The following is a 19,212-nucleotide window of genomic DNA, read 5'->3' as shown; positions in this document are numbered from 1 at the left end:
AAAAATTAACGTTCATACATTGGTGATTTAAATTTAGCGTGTAAGAGCTGAGAGGATCTGATTGACTTGGTGTGATGTAGTCTACGCCTAATTTACTGAGGTTCGTTTAACAGCAATATTTTATGCAACATGGAAGACATCTCAGTTTTGATAAATTTTCAAGAATCATAGAATAAATTTAAGTAAATTCAAATGTGCTCACGACGTTTTCTACTGCTTACAGGGTGGTCCATATTGTGGTTTATTTTCATGAACTCAAAAAAGTTACGAAAAATTAATTTATTTCGGTATATTATTGGTTTATTCGAAAAAGATAACATTCCCATTTCATTCATGTGGCTGCTTTGGCTCGCTTCGCAGTAGTGCATCCTATTAATCCCGTTTTCTAAGGCCTTGATCACGGTTCCTGGCTCACGAATCACTTGCCCAATACTCACCTTAAGGGTCTGAATCGTTAACGGATTGTTTGCGTAGCATTTTCCCTTCACGCACTCCACAAAAAAGTCTATGGCGTCAAATTGCAGCTTTGAGGTAACCGATTACCAATTGGAGCGCGGAGGATCGATTGTAAAAGCGAGAGATAGCCCAAAGCCTTGTCTTCAATTTCCGAACACAAAAATCGTTTATTATGACTCTATATAGCTCAACGTTGAACAAAAAGCTCGTTTCCAGCAGCTTCTTCGAAGGAAAAATGGCACAATGCTGCCACCTCTCCAAAATTCGCGCGAAATTCTCATCCTCTGAGGTTGCAAGGGCTTTTCGATGATCACGTGCAGCTTTTTCGATCCCCAGCTTTGTCAGAAAATAAGATTATGACTTCTTCTCACTGCCCATAAAGAAATAAGTTTGCAACGCCATATTTTGTTAACACTGGATTTCTGTCAAGGTTTCCAGCTATAAACTTAATTGCTCCATAAATATAGTTTTTGGAAATACGATGGTCGTTTTAAAAGTCCGAGCAAAAATAAAAACTACTTATTAGTTGGGGTAAACCTTTTTATATTTCGACATAGTCTCCCTCTTAGGCTTATACACTTCATCCAACGCTGTTCTAGTTTGTTGAACCCTTTCAAATAATGGGATTTGTCTAAGTCTGAAAAATAGCCATTCGTTACAGCAATCACCTCCTTGTTTGAATGAAAATTTTTTCCCATCAGCCACTTTTTTCAAATTGGGGAACAAATAGTAGGCCGAGAGATCCGACGCAACCAAGTCTGGAGAAAAGGGGGCATGTGAAATAAGTTGGAACCCTATTTCCATTACGTTCGCCACCTAAATCGCTGAAGCGTGAGCCGGTGCATTGTCGTGATGGAAAAGGAAAATCACGAGACTTCCTCGATTCAAAACTTTGTGTGTGAAAAGTGGTGTGTGTTCTTCCAAGTGTTGCAACTAACCAAACATAGCCTCGATACGCGCCTGTAGTGCCATTTCTCTGACTTTGCACGGACTTTTCAAACGACCCTCGTATATAGAATCCAGCGACGCCTAACGGATCTAAATAGGCCTACATATGTTAACTGGAAAAACGTCATAACTCAAAAGATCTAAAATTCGAGACAAAGACAGCATTTTCAATATATGTACTATACCTTCCTACAGATTTCCCTTTTCATTCGCCTATCAGTTGGTTCTACGTTACCTGAACGACACAGTCCAGCTAAGGACTGTCACTTCAGCAGCTTTCTCAGAAACGTGTTGGAACTGTTTTACCTATACTATTAAATCAACAACACCACATTTCCATCTAATGAGACAATTTTAATAGATATCGCCGAGAATTTCTGCATATTTGCCAAAAAAAATTAGAAATTAGCACTTTTTTGAAGTTTACTTTTTTTTTAAATAACTACGCATCGTAAAACGTAAAATACTTAAATAATCACGAAGCCAGGCCCATGCCCCATGACTCACCCTGTTTTGTTTGGATTCATATGTATGTATGTGTAAAACTTGTTTACCGTCGCAAAATAACTGTTAACGAGTAGTCGTAATAAAATAAGCATTACAAGCAATTAGCTTCAAAAATATCAACAAAAAACGCATACATATGTATGGTATGTATGTATTAAAATTTGTAAGTAAATTGAGGCGAACAGCCGGTTGATACTTACCGAAATTTTTTTCCAAACTAGTTTGAGTTGCTAGACAACTACTCAAGTTCAGGTTCAATGAAATTTTATTGATTCATTTATTTAATACATCTATTATTTCGCATTTAATTAATATTAAGCAAATACTTCTTATATGTATATTCTCATGTCGCGGTATCTATCGTCACTTTTTTTATAGTTATGTATGTATGTACGTACGAGGTCGAGTTAATAATTCCCTTAAATTTGGAACAGGTAGTATTGCCACGATTTCTCTTATCAAAAATCGTCTAACAAAAGAATGAATGTTGTTTTGTGACCGGGATTTTAAATATAAGCATTTTCGTGAAAAATAAAAATTCCATTTGCTCCTTAAACACTATTTTTTTTTCACTTAATTATATTTATAAGAAACTTTTTTTTTAATGCTCATAACTTAGTCAAAAATGAAACGATTTTAATGATTCTTGGTTCAAAATGATCGCAATTACTTGTACGAGCGACTTCATTTAGAAACAATTGCAAATAAGTACTTGAAAATTTTTTATTTTGCAAAAAACAAAATCGAAATTTTTTCGAAATTCAATATTTCAAAAAGTGTATTTTTTTTGTTTTTTAACTTTTTCCAAATCAAGAGGACACCTCAAACTTCAATTGAGCTGAATGCCCAGTAGCTAAAATGAGTTGTTTTTGAGTAATGAATTTTTGAGTAAAACACCTGTTTCGCACTTTTTGTTTTTTGAAATATAAAAAATTTTCAACTACTTTTTTGCGATTTTTTCTACATGAAGTCGCTCGTGTAAGTAATGGCGATAATTTTGAACCCAGAATCATTAAAATCGGTTAATTTTTGACTAAGTTATGAACAATTAAAAAAAATTTTCTTATATAGATTCTTTCCATTTCAATTCAACCGGGCTATTCGGGACATGTTCTTCGATTTCGATGTAACCCAAATATGTTGCTCTCTGATCAAAATAATGAGACACGTATTTTTTTGTTCGCCCGAAAAAATTTTTTTTCACGATTTATCGGCAATTTTGTTTTTCGGCTCAAAATCGATTTTTTTAATTATATAAGAAAATTTTTATCATTCATTTTCATTTTGAACCAAGAATCATTAAAATCGGATCATTTTTGACTAAGTTATGAGAATTTGCAAGTCATTTTTTGACATGCTGACATTTGACAAGCTTGAGAGGGCTATCCGCAAATTCAATAAAATATCCAAGTTTTTGTAAAGAAGGTATGTAGAAAATATTGTTGATGAAGCCGGCAAGTTTTATTTCCCATAAGCCCAGCCAATTTATAGTTTGTCTAATAGAAGCATGAACGCCATGACTTGGAGACTATTTGACCAATTCGATTCTAACAAATTACATTGAAAGGGCTTATAAAACTTATTAAGCGCACTATATTCAAAAAATGCAAACCTATAATGTATTGACATTTTCGAGTCATGCTTTGTGATAGCTTCTGCGCAAGTGGAGGTAATCGGCTGCAAATCCCCCGAATCGGCCTTGATATCGGTTTCGTCGTCTATATTTGGTTTTCTTTGAGTTTTTGCTTAACTATTGCCCAAACATTTTCAAAGGCGTTAGCATCAGGCGACTGTGAAGGTCAATCCAACATTTCAATCCTATTTTGCTATATATTTCCAGTTTATAACTATACCTCTCCCAGCGCTGGAACGCAAAGAATAGAGTCGTCACGGTTGACGATCTATAATGTAAGAAATACTTAAATTTACGGTCTAAACATTTTTTGACATATTCTTAAAGGATTATATTAACATTTTATGAAAAAAAAAACATTTTTTTCGAAATTTTACAGGTATCTGCCCAGTTAATAATATATCCGGCTTATGGAATATGTTCACCGCAGTTACGAGTTACGTGGTCCATTCGATTATTCGCGCTGTATGCAAATTGCTCCGCCTTGTTGGAAAGAAACAAGGACCGATGATGCCGCCAGCGCTCTATGAATTTGGCGAAAAGATTTCTTTATTATTTTTTAAAGTGAATTTCTACTAGAATTAAATTTTTAAATTGCGTAAGTTCCATTCTATAGATGTACTACAAAAGACTAAAAATAAATAAAATAATCATATATGAACCTATATGCGTATACCCACCTTGAAAAATAATAATTGTACTATTATTTCATAATATCGTAGAATAAATATCTATAGGTATGTACATACATACATGTGTACATATTTATATGTACATGCCTTTTACGAAAACTATTTTCAATTTACGTTTTAGACCAAAGTTTAAATTTTTATGCTAATTACTGCTGACGTATTAGGCGATTTATTTAAAATATAATTGTTATTTAATTAATTCTAGTTTGAAGCAAGCACCAGTGAAAATTGTGGTCCCAGCTTATCTTCCAGAATATAGCGTGTATACTAAGAGTGGAAGGGTGGAAGAGCACTAAGTTTTTTCACTTCATTTGAAGAATTTAAATTTTCTTGATTCATTCGAAAAAACGTTTTTATTAACTTCAGATTTGCTCATTTCTTGCTATAGAAACAGCAGTAGTCAGCAGTGCCTTGAAGAAAAATCTAAATCTTAGGCTTCCTTCAAAATCAAGTTCAAAACATACAGTAGAGCTAAATCAGTCGTTTTGACGTATGTACTCTCAGCTTAAGCAAATTTTCATCGCGAGTTCATGGCGATCATCAATGATGAAATGAAAGAACTTTATTTTAAATTTATTTTCGGATTCTTTTACAGAAATTGATATAACTGAGCTCCAATTTCTAAATTCTTCACAAACTCCTCGGCATTTTTAATCGCTCTTTTTAAACCGTTTCTACGTATTTCTCCGCACATATCACACATATTTTTATCACTTCCAAGCTCTCCCTGACATCTCGAATTAACTCCTCCCAAATGCACCAAAAAACAGTTGTTGCTGAGAGCGTAATTCAAGAGTTTTAGTTTTTTGTTTTTTTTTCATACAGAAGTGGAAAAACAAGATAAAACTCGAATATTTATCAGCGGTGTTGCTAGATTTAGAAAATATGGACTATAGTGATACGTATTCGCGCATCAAAAAGGTTTGCAGAGATTTGGAAAAAGGGTCATGAGAGAAAAGAATGCGTCAAAACCAAGCATTGAAACTGGTTTGATGAGTTGTATTTTTGTAGAGAGTTGGCAGAGTTGTATTTTTAACAAAACTTCAACCAAAGTAACTGAACAGCCTTATAATAAATGTCAATGTGGTTTTCCACTCAACCCGTTCACATGCCCATTTTCTTAAAATATTCTCAATATTTTTCAAACTTACGCTTTTTTTTAAGTTTCTTATTATAGTACTATTCAAAAGTTTCAGACTTTTTAATACGAATTTTGAGTAAATTTTCGGGCATGAAGTTTTATAGCTAATGTAATTTTAGCAAATTCAAGTGCAGGTTTACAACGCAACTCTGCCAAAATATTATCCGAGGTGTGTTTAAAGAAATAAGGTGAATTTTCATTTTTCTCAAAAAACTATTTATTTATTCATAAATTTCTTTTTTATGTCCTTCAAAGTAGTCCCCCTCAGATATAATTCACTTGTGCCAGCGTTTTTTCCAATCCTCGAAGCACTTCTCATATGCCCTTTGTGGTATGTCTTTGAGCTCTCGCAGCGATTCGATTTTTATCTCCTCAATCGTCGCAAAACGGTATAGGTATCTTCAATCTTGGGAACAGGAAGAAGTCGCAGGGGGCCAAATATGATGATAATAATAGCAGTGTTGTTTTTGGCCAAATAATCTCTCACAAGCAATTATGAGGGAGCAGGTGCATTATCATGATGCAAAACCATGCATTTTTCCCCCACAATTCCGAGCGTTTTTCGGACTGCTTCACACAAACGGCGCATTACTTCAAGGTAATACTTCTAATTTACCGTACGACCTTGTGGTAAGAACTCCTGATGCACTACGCCATGGTAATCGAAGAACACAGTGAGCAAAACCTTGACATTTAATCGAACTTGGCTCTCCTGTACTCTTCCATTGGGACGATTGGGCTTTGGTCTCGATGTCATAACCATATGAGTATACCCATGATTCGTCACCTGTTACGTTGTTTTTGGTCAAAATTCAGCAATTTTGGAACGAACTTCGCTGCCAACCGATATGCCGACATCCTTAGCAACTTCTCTAACTTCCTCAACATTTTCATCGGTTGTTGATGTGCTGGCGTTCAAACTAAGCGTCGTCATTCACATTTTCCCAACCTTCTGTGAAAAGCTTGTACAACTTGTAAACATGTTTTTGATTTAGAAAGTCGAATGTATATAGCCCGCAAAATTTGAAAATTCAGCTTATTTCTAATACACGTCGTATTTCTCTAAATAATATAATATACAAACCTGAGAAATTGGTTGTTCCACAAATGGAGGGACCTACAGTTCTAAGCCGACTCCGAATGGCAATTACTTTTTTACGAGGAGATTCTCCTTGGCAAAAATACACTCGGAGATTTTCCATTGCCTGCTTTTTACTTTTTCCTTCATTTTGATGTTTTATGCTCGGAGGTACGAATCTACGCACCCCTAATGGTAAGCACGCACCAACCCATTCATTACCTATTCATAAGTAAACTTGACTACGCTCATTTCTCAAAAATTAATTACACATTAAATGTCCTGCTTAAAATTCATGCTGAATATTAATTGTTTAGTAAATATCGTTTTTTCATTTCCAAAAATACCGTTAGCGAGTATAAAAGGCAGGTGTAGTTTTTTCTGATTCCCTTAGCCTGAACAAAGATTAAGAGCGTACCAAGTTTCATGTTAAAATAAATCGCGTACACATGCATTGGCACACGAAGGTTCGTTCCTGACGTCACTCAATTGTCAAATTCAAATTCGACAAAAATTAAGTGGCTATTTTTGAAAGGCGAAAACTTCTGTATTTTCTGCATCATGAGTTGAGCTACTTGTAAGCCCGGGCAAACGTGAACTAATGTCTTTATAGTTTTTCGATTAACTTTTTTATGCCGGAACAATTTCATCAACCGAAAATAACCTCAATTTTATAAAATGTAAGTTTCCAGATCTACCATTTTTGTAATAAATTTTAGTTATTTGTACGCGGTTCCCGTGCGAAATTGAAGGTAAGTCACTAGACTGTAAATGTTCCATTCAATCTCCGTTGAAAGAGACTATAGCGAACTGTGACAGTTTTCCAAACAAATCGCTGAAAATTTTCAACCTTTGACAACTTCTTCAATGACTTTTTTGAACAATGCTTGAGCTGGCACTGGCAACGGCTTCTGGCAATAGATCACTCACCTTAAGGTACTGCTGCAACAATATGTAAAATTAACTATATTATCAAAATAATTGCTTTCAATTAACTGTACATATTCAACAGTTTTAATTAAATTGCTTGAAATGTTGGTACAGTCAAACCTGCTTAATGAAGATTTTACATATTTGGACCAAAAATTAAATTATTTGATGGTCGCAGCTGTAGGCCATCAAAACCACTTTCCGAGAGATGTATAAATATTTTAGTAAAAATAAAAGCACTAGTTTTTTTTATAACCTACCCAAATAAAGTGAACATATGGCACATAGTGGTTCGCCTTTTCCTTCAATTAAGAAAGATTATCCTTCAGATAATCAAACGATACCAACAGTTATTTGCAACTTACAATCTTAATTCTTTAAAGCAATTGAAATTTATATGTTTTTTATCTAATTTTATTAATTTTATTATGAAAATATAGTTCCTTCGCCGACAAAAACCATTTAAATCCAAGTTTCAAACTGTGCTATAGTTATAGGTATTTATAACACACTGGATATACAGTTGCATATATTAAAATTAATTTTTTCTTGGGCAGCCTCTGACAACCTTTTTTATAACTTTCTGACATTTTATTAAAAGGAGAGAATAGAAATTCGCTAATTGCTCACATTTTGTGTATTCATCACAACACTTTTGGTATTACACAACTTCATTATCACAGTTCCTCGAGCTCCGCTGCAGCGCCTAGGGTCAAAGCAAAACTTTTCCACTCCGTTCTGTTTCCCGCTTTTGCTTTTATTATCTGCCATGTCACAGCTTTTATTTCACTTTCGATGCAACGGCCCCATGAGCCCCTAAGTCTACCTTGGTTCCGCGGCCCTGGGGATTCCAGTCTAGTGCCGAGCCGCCTCCACGCTTTCTGCTTTCTTGCGCGAGTGTTTTTTTTGGCAACGTCGATGTAAGTCGGCGTTCGATATCTAATTACCTAGCCACCAAATGCGCAGAATGTACATGAGGCTGCGATTTACAAACACTTGTGATGCTTTCCATTCCATATCCTCAATAAAACATTTTCAACTATTTTTTTGCAACTGTTTCTACATGAAATCGCTCGTGTAAGTAATTACGATCATTTTGAACCCAGAATTATTAAAATCGCTTCATTTTTGACTAAGTTATGGGCATTGAAAAAAATTTTTTTCTTATATAATTAAAAAAAATCGAGTTTGAGCCGAAAAACAAAATTGCCGATAACTCTTGAAAAAAAATTTTTTCGGGCGAACAAAAAAATTCGTGTCTCATTATTTTGACCAGAGAGCAACATATTTCAGTTACATCGAAATCGAAGAACATGACCCGAATAGCCCGGTTGAATTGAAATGGAAAGCATCTTGTACTTTTTGAACGTTTTCTGCTGATAGACACCATGTTTCTCACAAGCATAGCGCATAACATTTGAATTAAAGGTCCGAAGCTTAGTATGCAAGGTGATTTATTCGGACAGCTACACTGGTTGGAGATTAGCAAATAAGTTTCTTCAGTGAAAACATCACTGGGGGATGCAAACCCATCTGCCGTGAATTAGCTTCTAATATATTGGACGCCTCTCACTGGCAATACTGTTCTCTCCAATCTTGAAGAACGCATCATTCGCACTCATGTAGGCGTCTATCCATTGATTCCTCGGTCTACCTTTAGCCTTCACAACCCTTAGCTTCCCTGTTAGGACTTTCTTAACGGTACCGGCAGCAAGCATACGGGTAACGTGCCCTTACCATTTTCTGTGCTGCACTTTAACAAATCGCACAGCTGTATCGTTTTTAGTAAGATCGTTTAGTTCCGAGTTACACCGGATTGTATAGGTACCGTCATCCATTTGTATTGGGCCAAAAATCTTTCTTTCTTGTTTTGATGATTTCAGGGTCCTAAGAGTTATACCTAATAGTGCATAATTACTGTTTTCTAACTGAACACGATTTCCCACATTCGTATTCTTTCCGTGATCTATTCTAGGTAACTGCCTTCGCGCCTACATCATTTCTTGGTTATCTGTGACTGAGATTTGTTATTCTTCCCTAGTATTTTATGGTAAATATTTAAACTTTTTTTAACCCTTTCGCGATATTGTTGCCATATGGCAACAGTAAACTTTAAAAGGCCGTCAACACTCTCTTGTAAAAAATATCAACTTTTTTGTTACATATTTTCAAAAATTGAAGTTTAATGGTTAAACAGAAATAAAATAAATAATAACCGCCCATTAAATATCGGTAATACAACATTTTTAAAGAAAGCCTTCTGGCATATAGCACTTCACTCTGAAATTTGTATTTTGCATTTTTAGATTTTTGAGGCATTTTGGGCAAATGTTTTCAACAATTTTTGAATAAAGTATATAGGAAAATGTTCAATCTGTCATTTGGCATATATATATTTTTTCGCTCGCAGCTTTAAAGCCGTGCTAATTTTTAAAACTAAGCTTGTTGGTAAGGTGTTAACTTGCATTCGATTGCAGAGGAAGTTTATTTGCGATTGAAATCAATACAAAACATTTGTTGCCATATGGCAACATTAAAAAAAAAGCACTTAACAAAAAAAAATAAAAAAAAATGTATTTGTATTGTTATTGGTCCTAAAATAAATACTCAGACAAAAATTTGGATTTTTTGGATGGCGCAATAAAAAGATGTAGCGAAAGGGTTAATTATTTTCACTTTTTCTAAGAAACAAAAATACTATGTAAACAAAATTAAAATTCTGAATTTTAAATTATTCATTAACTAATTAATCCATAACAGGTTTCCACACACTTATCTGAGCACTGCTAAAGTAAAAAAAAATTTGTGTTAGATTTTTGCTTAAGCGAAATTTTTTTCGTTTACCTGAGCGTCGCACAATGAAAAATCCCATTGAGTAAATGCACGTACGCTTACCTGGCATTTCTGAGTTATAATAAAACAGGCTCAACTGTATTATTATAATACAGTTAGTATTTAGTTGTACTTTGTATTTTTTATTGTACGGAATTGAGCACATATGCAGGGACTACCAGAAGTACGACATACCCCTTCATGCTACAACTACAGATACTCGTACACGGGGAAGTAGCATACCGTACATATTCGCATTCTACAATCTAAAGTCTATAAGCTAAATATTACAAAAACATAAGTGTTGTAAATCTTGGCATTACTCATAATAAGCTCTTTAATGAATTAATTCTGAATATATAAATAAAACATTAATAAAACAACAATTAACAGAAGCGGTCTGAGCGCTTTAATTTAGTTAACTACTTAATCGACGGTTTTTTAAATGTTTTTACTAACGCACATATTTAGTCACATATTCTTTCAAAAATTTATGGGTGCTTGTTTCATTGATATTATTAACAAACTAAACTTCCTACTATATAAAACCTGGCGACATTTTTTACAATTCAGTTACATTGTTAAGTGGGACGGGTGTTACTGTGTCATACGACCGTAGTATTCGGATTTGATATTTTTATGAAAATGTTTAAGTTATATAAAATATTTTTGGCGCTAATGCCATTTTTAGTACTTCAAGTGATCGCTAATTTTCGTAAGTGTTAAAAAAAAGAAAAAAAATTAAGTGCATATTTTTACGAAATGATTTTGATAGACTGAAACTGTTAACAATTTACATGCTTTGAGTATGAAAAGCGTGCGTAGGAAAATATAGAAAAACGTTACAAGCGTTTTCCTAAACAAGCAGACTCTTTTTTAAATTGATTGTATGTCTAGTGAGGACATCTATCACAAGTGTCGGTAAGATAGATCCTTCACTGTTCTATAGAAAAAAATTCAAGGCATCTACCATATGTAAGTAGATGAATGATAAAGGAAAGTTTTCGCCGCTGAAATAGCAGTGTGTCGTGTCATCGGTACAAAAGTGAGCTTCAAACAGGCTTAGGGTTTTGGTAAACCGACTCTTTTCATATACAAAGTTCAAGTTTTGTCATCCTGATTCTGTGGCAGAGTTCATGAGTGGGATAAGTCGTTTAATTATGTGAGGCAATATCCAAAATCAAAGCAGAATTCTTCAAAACTGTGCTTGAACTCATGAGACATCAACCACAATTGCCATTGAGATTCAAAAAAATTTCATAAGCATCGATTTATCATATTTTGATGGAATATTTGGTCTACAGGAAAATGTGACAACGATTTCTTCCACAACCTATTTGGCTAACAACAGAAAATTGCGCAGAATTCTATATTTCGAAGCACGCCATCAATTAATATGGCCAATAATTATGAAACGGGATGTTTTCAATGGGATCTGGAAACCTGATCGTTAAACGTGTACAAATAAAAAAACTCGTTTGGTGAAACTAAAAGTGAAAACAATGTTGAGCTTTGCGATTTCAATCGTAACCACTAAAATACAATTCTATCTGCGCAATACCGTGATTGCATCGCGCAGAAAGAAGTTGACGCTTGACGCTAGACTATCGAAACTGTTATCCAACTGAATTTATTTAACTAAGAATCGCATTTTAACTGTCAACCTATCCATGGTCACGAGACTTTTGTTTTGTCGTTGACAAACTATTTTCTGATGAGAGGAAAGCGTTTCTGGGTATATGTTTAAACCAAACTAAAGAAATGCACCGTTTTCCCGAAGATCTCATCAGCCTACAATGTGAAACACTGCTTTTAGACTATTAAAATCGAAGTAGTGAGTCGAAAAACGTTTATTTTGAATGTAATTAATCGACTTTGTAAAAACTCATTGTAATTTTCTTATTATTAAACAAAAACTGGTTTGCTTTGGTGCCAAACTCATACTTTTAAATATTCAAGAATGGCATTATAAAAAAGATCTCGTTAAATACTTTCAATGCTCACGTAAGAATGCTTGGGTAAGAACAGTTACTCAAATACCGTCGGCGGGGAAATTGGCAGAGCGTAGCATTTGGAGGCAGAGTCCGGCGAACTTATTTGTGAATAGCATTAGCATAAAAAATTTCTCGAAAAAAAAGCATGGAATGCCTAACTGCACTTCATATCACATCTCAATAGTTCCATATCAAGCTCATATATGTATATAAATTTCTGGATGCAGGTATTAAAGAGATGGTTTATCCGTGCCAAAAGAGGTTTGGGGTTCTTTTAATAGTATTTAGTATGGCCGCGTATGGTCAAGCGGACTATGAGACTGATATACTACACACATTTTCCATCCGAAGCAAAATTGCGAGTGTAACTTTGGCTGCTACCTCATAGAGGACTTGACAGTAAAATTGTGTCCGCTCATTTCACACCTATTGTTACGCTCTTCCACTCACTCGTTTTTCATACATTGATTTTTTTCGTATATACCAACACAATCTCAGTTGTTGCCGCCCTCTATATTAAGCAAACCCATTAAATTGCCCATTAAATTTACTTCATGTCATATTTTGAATTCGATCGACAATTCACATCACCCGGTATATTATAATTACAAAGAAAATGCACAACATTTCTGCATTTGACGGGAACCGAATTGCTAAATTTACCTTCTATTGACCCTAGCAGCCACCGCTTATCTTTAGTGGATTAATTATTTATAATTACATGCATAGTTCTCATGTAAATAATAATAATAAAAAAATACAAAAAGAAAAAAGTGAAGTCAAGTATGACAGGTACAGGAGGTGAATCAAGTGTAGATTATTGAGGTTATTAGGAACTCAATTCGGCAAAGGAGTTTGATCTTCCGGTAGTGCAGCGCCTTCTTTCGTAGTACTTCAATTATGAAATATCTACCGGCAACGTTCCCACGACAATCGAAAAGCTGCTTCCATTCGCTATTCCTTCCCTTTCCAAATGTTTAAGATAAAGTTGGTCATAAATACCAAAAAAATTTTCTTCTCGTTTTTCTTATAACAACTACTAACTATACATTTTTCACTTTTAGCTGATAATCCCAAGCCATGCAAATTTGGTGATAAAACTTGTATAATGAATACCATTGAATACCTAATGCATGAAAAATCTCAAGGTAAGATTTTCCAAACTTGACTTATATTATATATAAAACAGTTTCCAAAAATTTACTATGACTTGTCTTCTAGGCTTTGCTTCGCTGAATTTGGTCAAAACGGAACCGTTGAGAGTAGCTAAAATTGTGATGAAACAAGGGGGTGAAAGTCCAGTCAACATTGATTTGACCTTCACTAATAATGACGTAACGGGATTCAGCGAAATCAAGATGAATAACGTAAAGTAAGATGATCGGAATTTTGTTTTTTTTTTTTGTATGCTCTTCAAAAGTAATGAACTTTATTGTGGATAACAGATGGAGGGGCATATCTGGATGTGTAAACTGCGCTCATGACCTTAGACAGCCCTCCAATCACTTGAAGGGTAGTTGAGTCCTGTTAATCCACGCTGAACTATGTAGGTAGACATAATATCATGATGCTAACATGGGTCCCGGGACACGTGGGTATCGCGGGTAACAAGATCTCAGACTCTTAAGTTAGATTAGGCTCTGAGGCCAACATCTTTGGCCTGGACTCCATTCTGCCTCTGTCTTTTGCAGCCATCAAAGCTACGGTTAGCAAACGGGCTACTTCAACCCACAAGCGAGCTTGGCATGCTGAGAGAGCCTGCAGACGGACAAAACTGATGTTACCTGTCATATCCGACCGACTGTCGCAGATCCTCCTGTCATTAAGCAAAAGGGACTGTAGGCAGCTGATTGTGCTGTTGACTGGCCAGTTTCTATGGGCCAAGCACACGGAAAAGGTAGGCATCTCAGACAGGAGACAGGTCTGCCCGGCCTTCGCTCGAATCAGGCTTGAGGTCTTTGGCGCTGATGTGTTGAAAAGCGACTACCTTGGCTCTTGGCACCACAAGATCTACTCAGATTTCTTCGGAGGCCTTGTGGATTTAAAGAAAATTAAAAAGGGAGCGATGTACAATGGACTTAATATTGTCTGAGTGCTGTACTTGCTAGTTTGTCCCGATAAAACAAAAAAACAGAATTTTACGGAAGTCGTACAGAATGTCAGCAAACATCCGTGCCACCCAATGGCTGTTGCGATTACTTACATCAATATCAAAGCAGTGTTTGGGCCTCTGAAATTCGTATAATTTTTTCATTAAGTGGTTCAGAATCCCGTAGCTCTAATTGAGAGAAACTTATACACTTCCAGACTACGGCAGTGTTTTTCAAAGTTAGTTTCGTAAGATTTTTTTTTTTTTTGTGAAGCCGCTTGCGGTTTTTCATATAGCAAATGCAATTCATAAAAAATGCATTTCACTTTTTTTACGAAATAAAGTGCAAAAAACCGTCAGCCAAAAAATTGTTTTAATTCAGTGCGATTCTTTAGACGCTGAAAACTTGCATTTTTAGTAATAAAATTCTATGAGCCTTATTACTTCATTCAAAAGAATTTTCTAAATTGTCTGTTTAAGAAGTTTGAAACTCTAATTAAAATTTGCTGATGTTTTCTAAAGTTTGAAAATTTGATTTATATGGTTTTAGTTAAAGAATGAACAATAAAAAATAACGAAAAGGTCTAACTAGAACAGTTATTATCATTATATGTATATGTATATATATATTATATTATATTATATTATATTATATTATATTATATTATATTATATTATATTATATTATATTATATTATATTATATTATATTATATTATATTATATTATATTATATTATATTATATTATATTATATTATATTAATAGGTTCGTGCGGTTTTTTTTCGAAATTTGAAACTTTATTGACGTAAAATGGTTACAAATTTAATATTCAAAGTATTGTCCATCGCTTACTACTACTTTTTCCCATCTTTCTGGCAATTCACGGATTCTCTTTGTGAAAAATTCGGTCGGTTTTGCCGCAATCCACGAATCGATCCATTTTTTGACTTCATCGTAATTACGGAAGTGCTGGTCAGCCAGGCCATGTTGCATCGATCGGAAGAGATAGTAATCGGATGGCGCAAGGTCTGGACTATACGGCGGGTGGGGTAGGACATCCCATTTGAGCGTTTCTAAGTATGTTTTGACCACTTGTGCAACATGTGGCCGAGCATTGTCATGTTGCAAAATAACTTTGTCGTGTCTATCGGCGTATTGCGGCCGTTTTTCTCGCAGTGCTCGGCTCAAACGCATCAATTGTCGTCGGTAGACATCCCCCGTAATCGTTTCATTCGGTTTCAGTAGCTCATAATACACAACACCCAGCTGGTCCCACCAGATACACAGCATAACCTTCAGGCCATGAATATTCTGCGCCGACGTCGATGTTGAAGCATGGCCAGGGTATCCATACGTTGCCCGACGTTTTGGATTGTCGTAATGGACCCACTTTTCATCGCCAGTCACAATTCGATGCAAAAAACCCTTTCTTTTGTGCCGTTGAAGCAGTTGTTCGCATGCCATAAAACGGCGTTCAACGTCTCTTGGCTTCAATTCATACGGCACCCAATGGCCTACCTTTCGGATCATTCCCATGGCTTTTAAACGTTTGGAAATGGTTGATTGATCAACTCCCAAAGTTTTTGCAACCTCTTCTTGCGTTTGAGCCGGATCTTGATCGAGCAATTCCTCCAATTCGGTATCCATGAACTTTGGCGGCGCACCCTCGCGTTCTTCGTCTTCCAAGCCAAAATCACCACTTTTAAAGCGTGCAAACCACTTCTGGCACGTTCGCTCAGCTAGAGCATGCTCACCATAAACTTCCACCAAGATACGATGACTTTCGGCTGCTTTTTTCTTCATATTAAAATAATGAAGAAGAATTCCCCGCAAAAACACATTATTTGGCACGAAATTCGACATTTTCAAGTGTGGTAAAAATATTGTTGTTTACGCTTCAAATAAAAAACTTATACTGACGTTTGTGCCTTACGACAGTAGCTCTCCAATGAATGTTTGGAAATGTGGATCGATGGAATAATAATCAAGTTACGCCATCTGTTGTAAAACCGCATGAACTTATTCATAGTCCTATTATATTATATTATATTATATTATATTATATTATTTTATATTATATTATATTATATTATATTATATTATATTATATTATATTATATTATATTATATTATATTATATTATATTAATATATATTGTATCATATTATATTATATTATATTATATTATATTATATATGTACATCAATTTGATTTTGCAGGGGCTTTGGCAAAGAGTTGACGACAAAACACGACCTTTACGTTACTGCACCTGTTCTCAGTTTGATCGGTGATTACTCAATCAAAGGACGTGTGCTAGTGCTGCCGATTACTGGCACCGGCACTAGCAATATTACAATGGGTAAGTTATTTATACACAAGATTAATATATTTAAATAATGTAACTTTTATTTCATTTAAAAAATTTTATTCTAGTTAACGTTAAAATTCACATTCAGTTTACTGGCGCTCCAATGCAAAAATCGGACGGCATCTACATGAATGTGAAAGATGTGCGCTTGCGAGTGGATCCTTCAAGAATGATTTTTAATTTTGACAACCTCTTTAATGGCGACAAGGTGTTGGGTGATACAATGAATAACTTCTTGAACGAGAACTGGAAGGATATTTACGAAGAAGTGCGTGCCACATTTGCGAATGCTTTTGCCCAGATCTTCTCCGCCCTCATACATAAGGTGTTCAGCAAATATCCTTATGAAAAATACTTTTTGGAATGATTTTTTTCATTCAGGAGCGAATTGCAGTTAATTTGAATTAATACAGTTTATAAGAAAAGTACCACTTTTAAATATCTCAACTGATGTATGTGCAAATTTCTTAATAAAAACTTGTATACCCCTATGATATATGTATATAGATATGTATATACTATATGTACACATATACATAGTATGTCAATGTGGCGTTAGATTTTTGGAAGATGTACTGTGTATGTTTTTAAAAAATGTATAAGTATAAATTGTTGCCATGTTGATTTTCAAAATTGGTTAACTTCTCAATTCCCAAGCTTAACTCAGTAAGAAACTTTTTTTTCGATTTAAATTCCTTGTATATGTACATTTTATGGTAAAATTTAAATAAATAAGAAGTAAAATCCAAATGTGGACTGAATTGGTTTAGAAAAATTTTGTTGTACAACAGATTTTATTGCATAAAAAATTTATCCACGTAGAGACTATTTTTTTTAATAATAAAATATTTGAAGGAAAAACAATGGTTTACTACGTATGCAGCTCAAATTACGCTGGAAATACTCAAATACTTCTAAAGAAATATGGGAATCACTTTTGTGGTTGAATTTTTATAGGAAAATTAATCTACATTTTCCAGTTAGAAATAGTTCACAAAGGGAAATAGAAAGTATAGCCATCGTCATTGTTAAGAAAGCATAGAATAAATGGCTGCCCAAACGAGGATCCACTTGGGCAAAGAATAGAATTCGTCCATTGTGATGTCATATAGAAAAAAACAGAGGGAAATGACAAAACAGAAACCAAAAATGGGGAAAGAAGGAGGATGATGACCAAACGGTGACTAATAAAGTAACCGCTGCAATCTGCTGATTAAACTCACCAAGCGCGTAATGTTTAAACCAGTAAAAAATTGAGATTCCTGGGAACCCCAGTCGTCTGCTTTTGTGGGGAAACCATCTCGAGGGTCCCCTATTTGGCCAACTCATCAGCCCAGCAGTTTCCCGCTATGCCAATGTGATCGAGAACCCAACTAGGCCTAATATCGAATTATTCAAATGCAATCGAGAGCGAAGTCAGGCATTCCCCGAACGCACAAACAACGAGTCTAAAGTCTTAATTGCTTCCTGGCTGTCGGAGTAGATATTAATATTGCTGGTGAGTAATTTAGATGAGTTCCATGAAGTGTAGCTAATCAACTGAAAATTTTAATTCCTGTTGGTACTGCAATAATTATAATAGCTGATGTAAAATATGCTCGTGCTCCCTTACAGTAATTGCAAAGGTAAGCAACCAATCCCCGCCAACCTCCGCTTGGAAAACACTACAATGGCCCGGTAACCTAAATTTGAGCTTAATGAGCCAAAGATGTGTCCTAGGAACTTCACCCTATCACAGAGCACCAATGGAACGCCCGCTATTGAGAGGAGTTGAGTTCTAGGTATTTTATATTTCCTCGCAAATACGACGAGCTCCACTTTGCAGCTTCTCCGTCGTTGTTAATTTAGAATTTTTTTATTTATTTATTTATTTAAAAGAAAAACAATTATAAATAATTATTCCACTTAAATACTAAAGCACTGGCTGCCAGGACCTTCGGCTTAAGTAAAAATTAATTTATATTTATTATAACTATATAGAGATCGTTTAATATGAGTTAAGAGAATTTATAACTAAAGAAGAAAATATTAACATTTCAGGCAAATAAAAATATTTAGAAACGGACATTATAACTGCTGGGCTATAAGTCCAGGCTCTTAATTCTAATTAAGTTTTGTTAAGTATATATTTGTTTTTTATTGTTAGAAAAAATTATGGAGTTATACTATATTAAGTTTACAAAGTGTAACAAATTTTGCAATCAGCTCTATATGAGAGTCTACTGTTTGTGCAAGATAATCCGATGGATTGTTGTTATCAAATATCGATGATCTGATTGGTTGTAAAATTGGGCAGTAATCGAGGAGGTGAGTCACGTTGAAATCAAGAGATCCACACTGTACGCAGTTTGGTCGGGAAATGTCATTCAAGAGATGAACGTGAGTTGCGAGTGTATGACCAATCCTGAGACGCGCAAATACTGTTATCTTCCTACACGCTGAGCTTGTGGGGTAAGTAGGTTTTCCGCCAGAGGGATTATGGCCTTTGTAGTAATGGCTAAAACTGCGCCATTCACTTGAAAACGTTTCTCTTAGATGCTTAT

At 34.9% G+C, this 19,212-nt stretch overlaps 1 protein-coding gene across 1 annotated transcript; it reads left to right on the top strand.

Annotated features, from left to right (window-relative positions):
- The first annotated feature begins 10,810 nt into the window (after positions 1-10,810).
- Positions 10,811-17,356, top strand: LOC129236100 (protein takeout-like). The gene is made up of 5 exons (XM_054870306.1): positions 10,811-10,932; positions 13,276-13,359; positions 13,433-13,583; positions 16,521-16,660; positions 16,735-17,356. Exons 1-5 carry the CDS (start codon positions 10,857-10,859, stop codon positions 17,034-17,036), a joined length of 753 nt encoding a protein of 250 aa, XP_054726281.1. The 5' UTR covers positions 10,811-10,856; the 3' UTR covers positions 17,037-17,356.
- The last annotated feature ends 1,856 nt before the right edge of the window (positions 17,357-19,212 follow it).

This window comes from Anastrepha obliqua, chromosome 1 (genome assembly GCF_027943255.1).
Source record: "Anastrepha obliqua isolate idAnaObli1 chromosome 1, idAnaObli1_1.0, whole genome shotgun sequence".
NCBI lineage: Eukaryota > Metazoa > Arthropoda > Insecta > Diptera > Tephritidae > Anastrepha > Anastrepha obliqua.
Note: the sequence above shows the minus strand (reverse complement) of the source record. Positions and strands in the feature narration are given on the sequence as shown.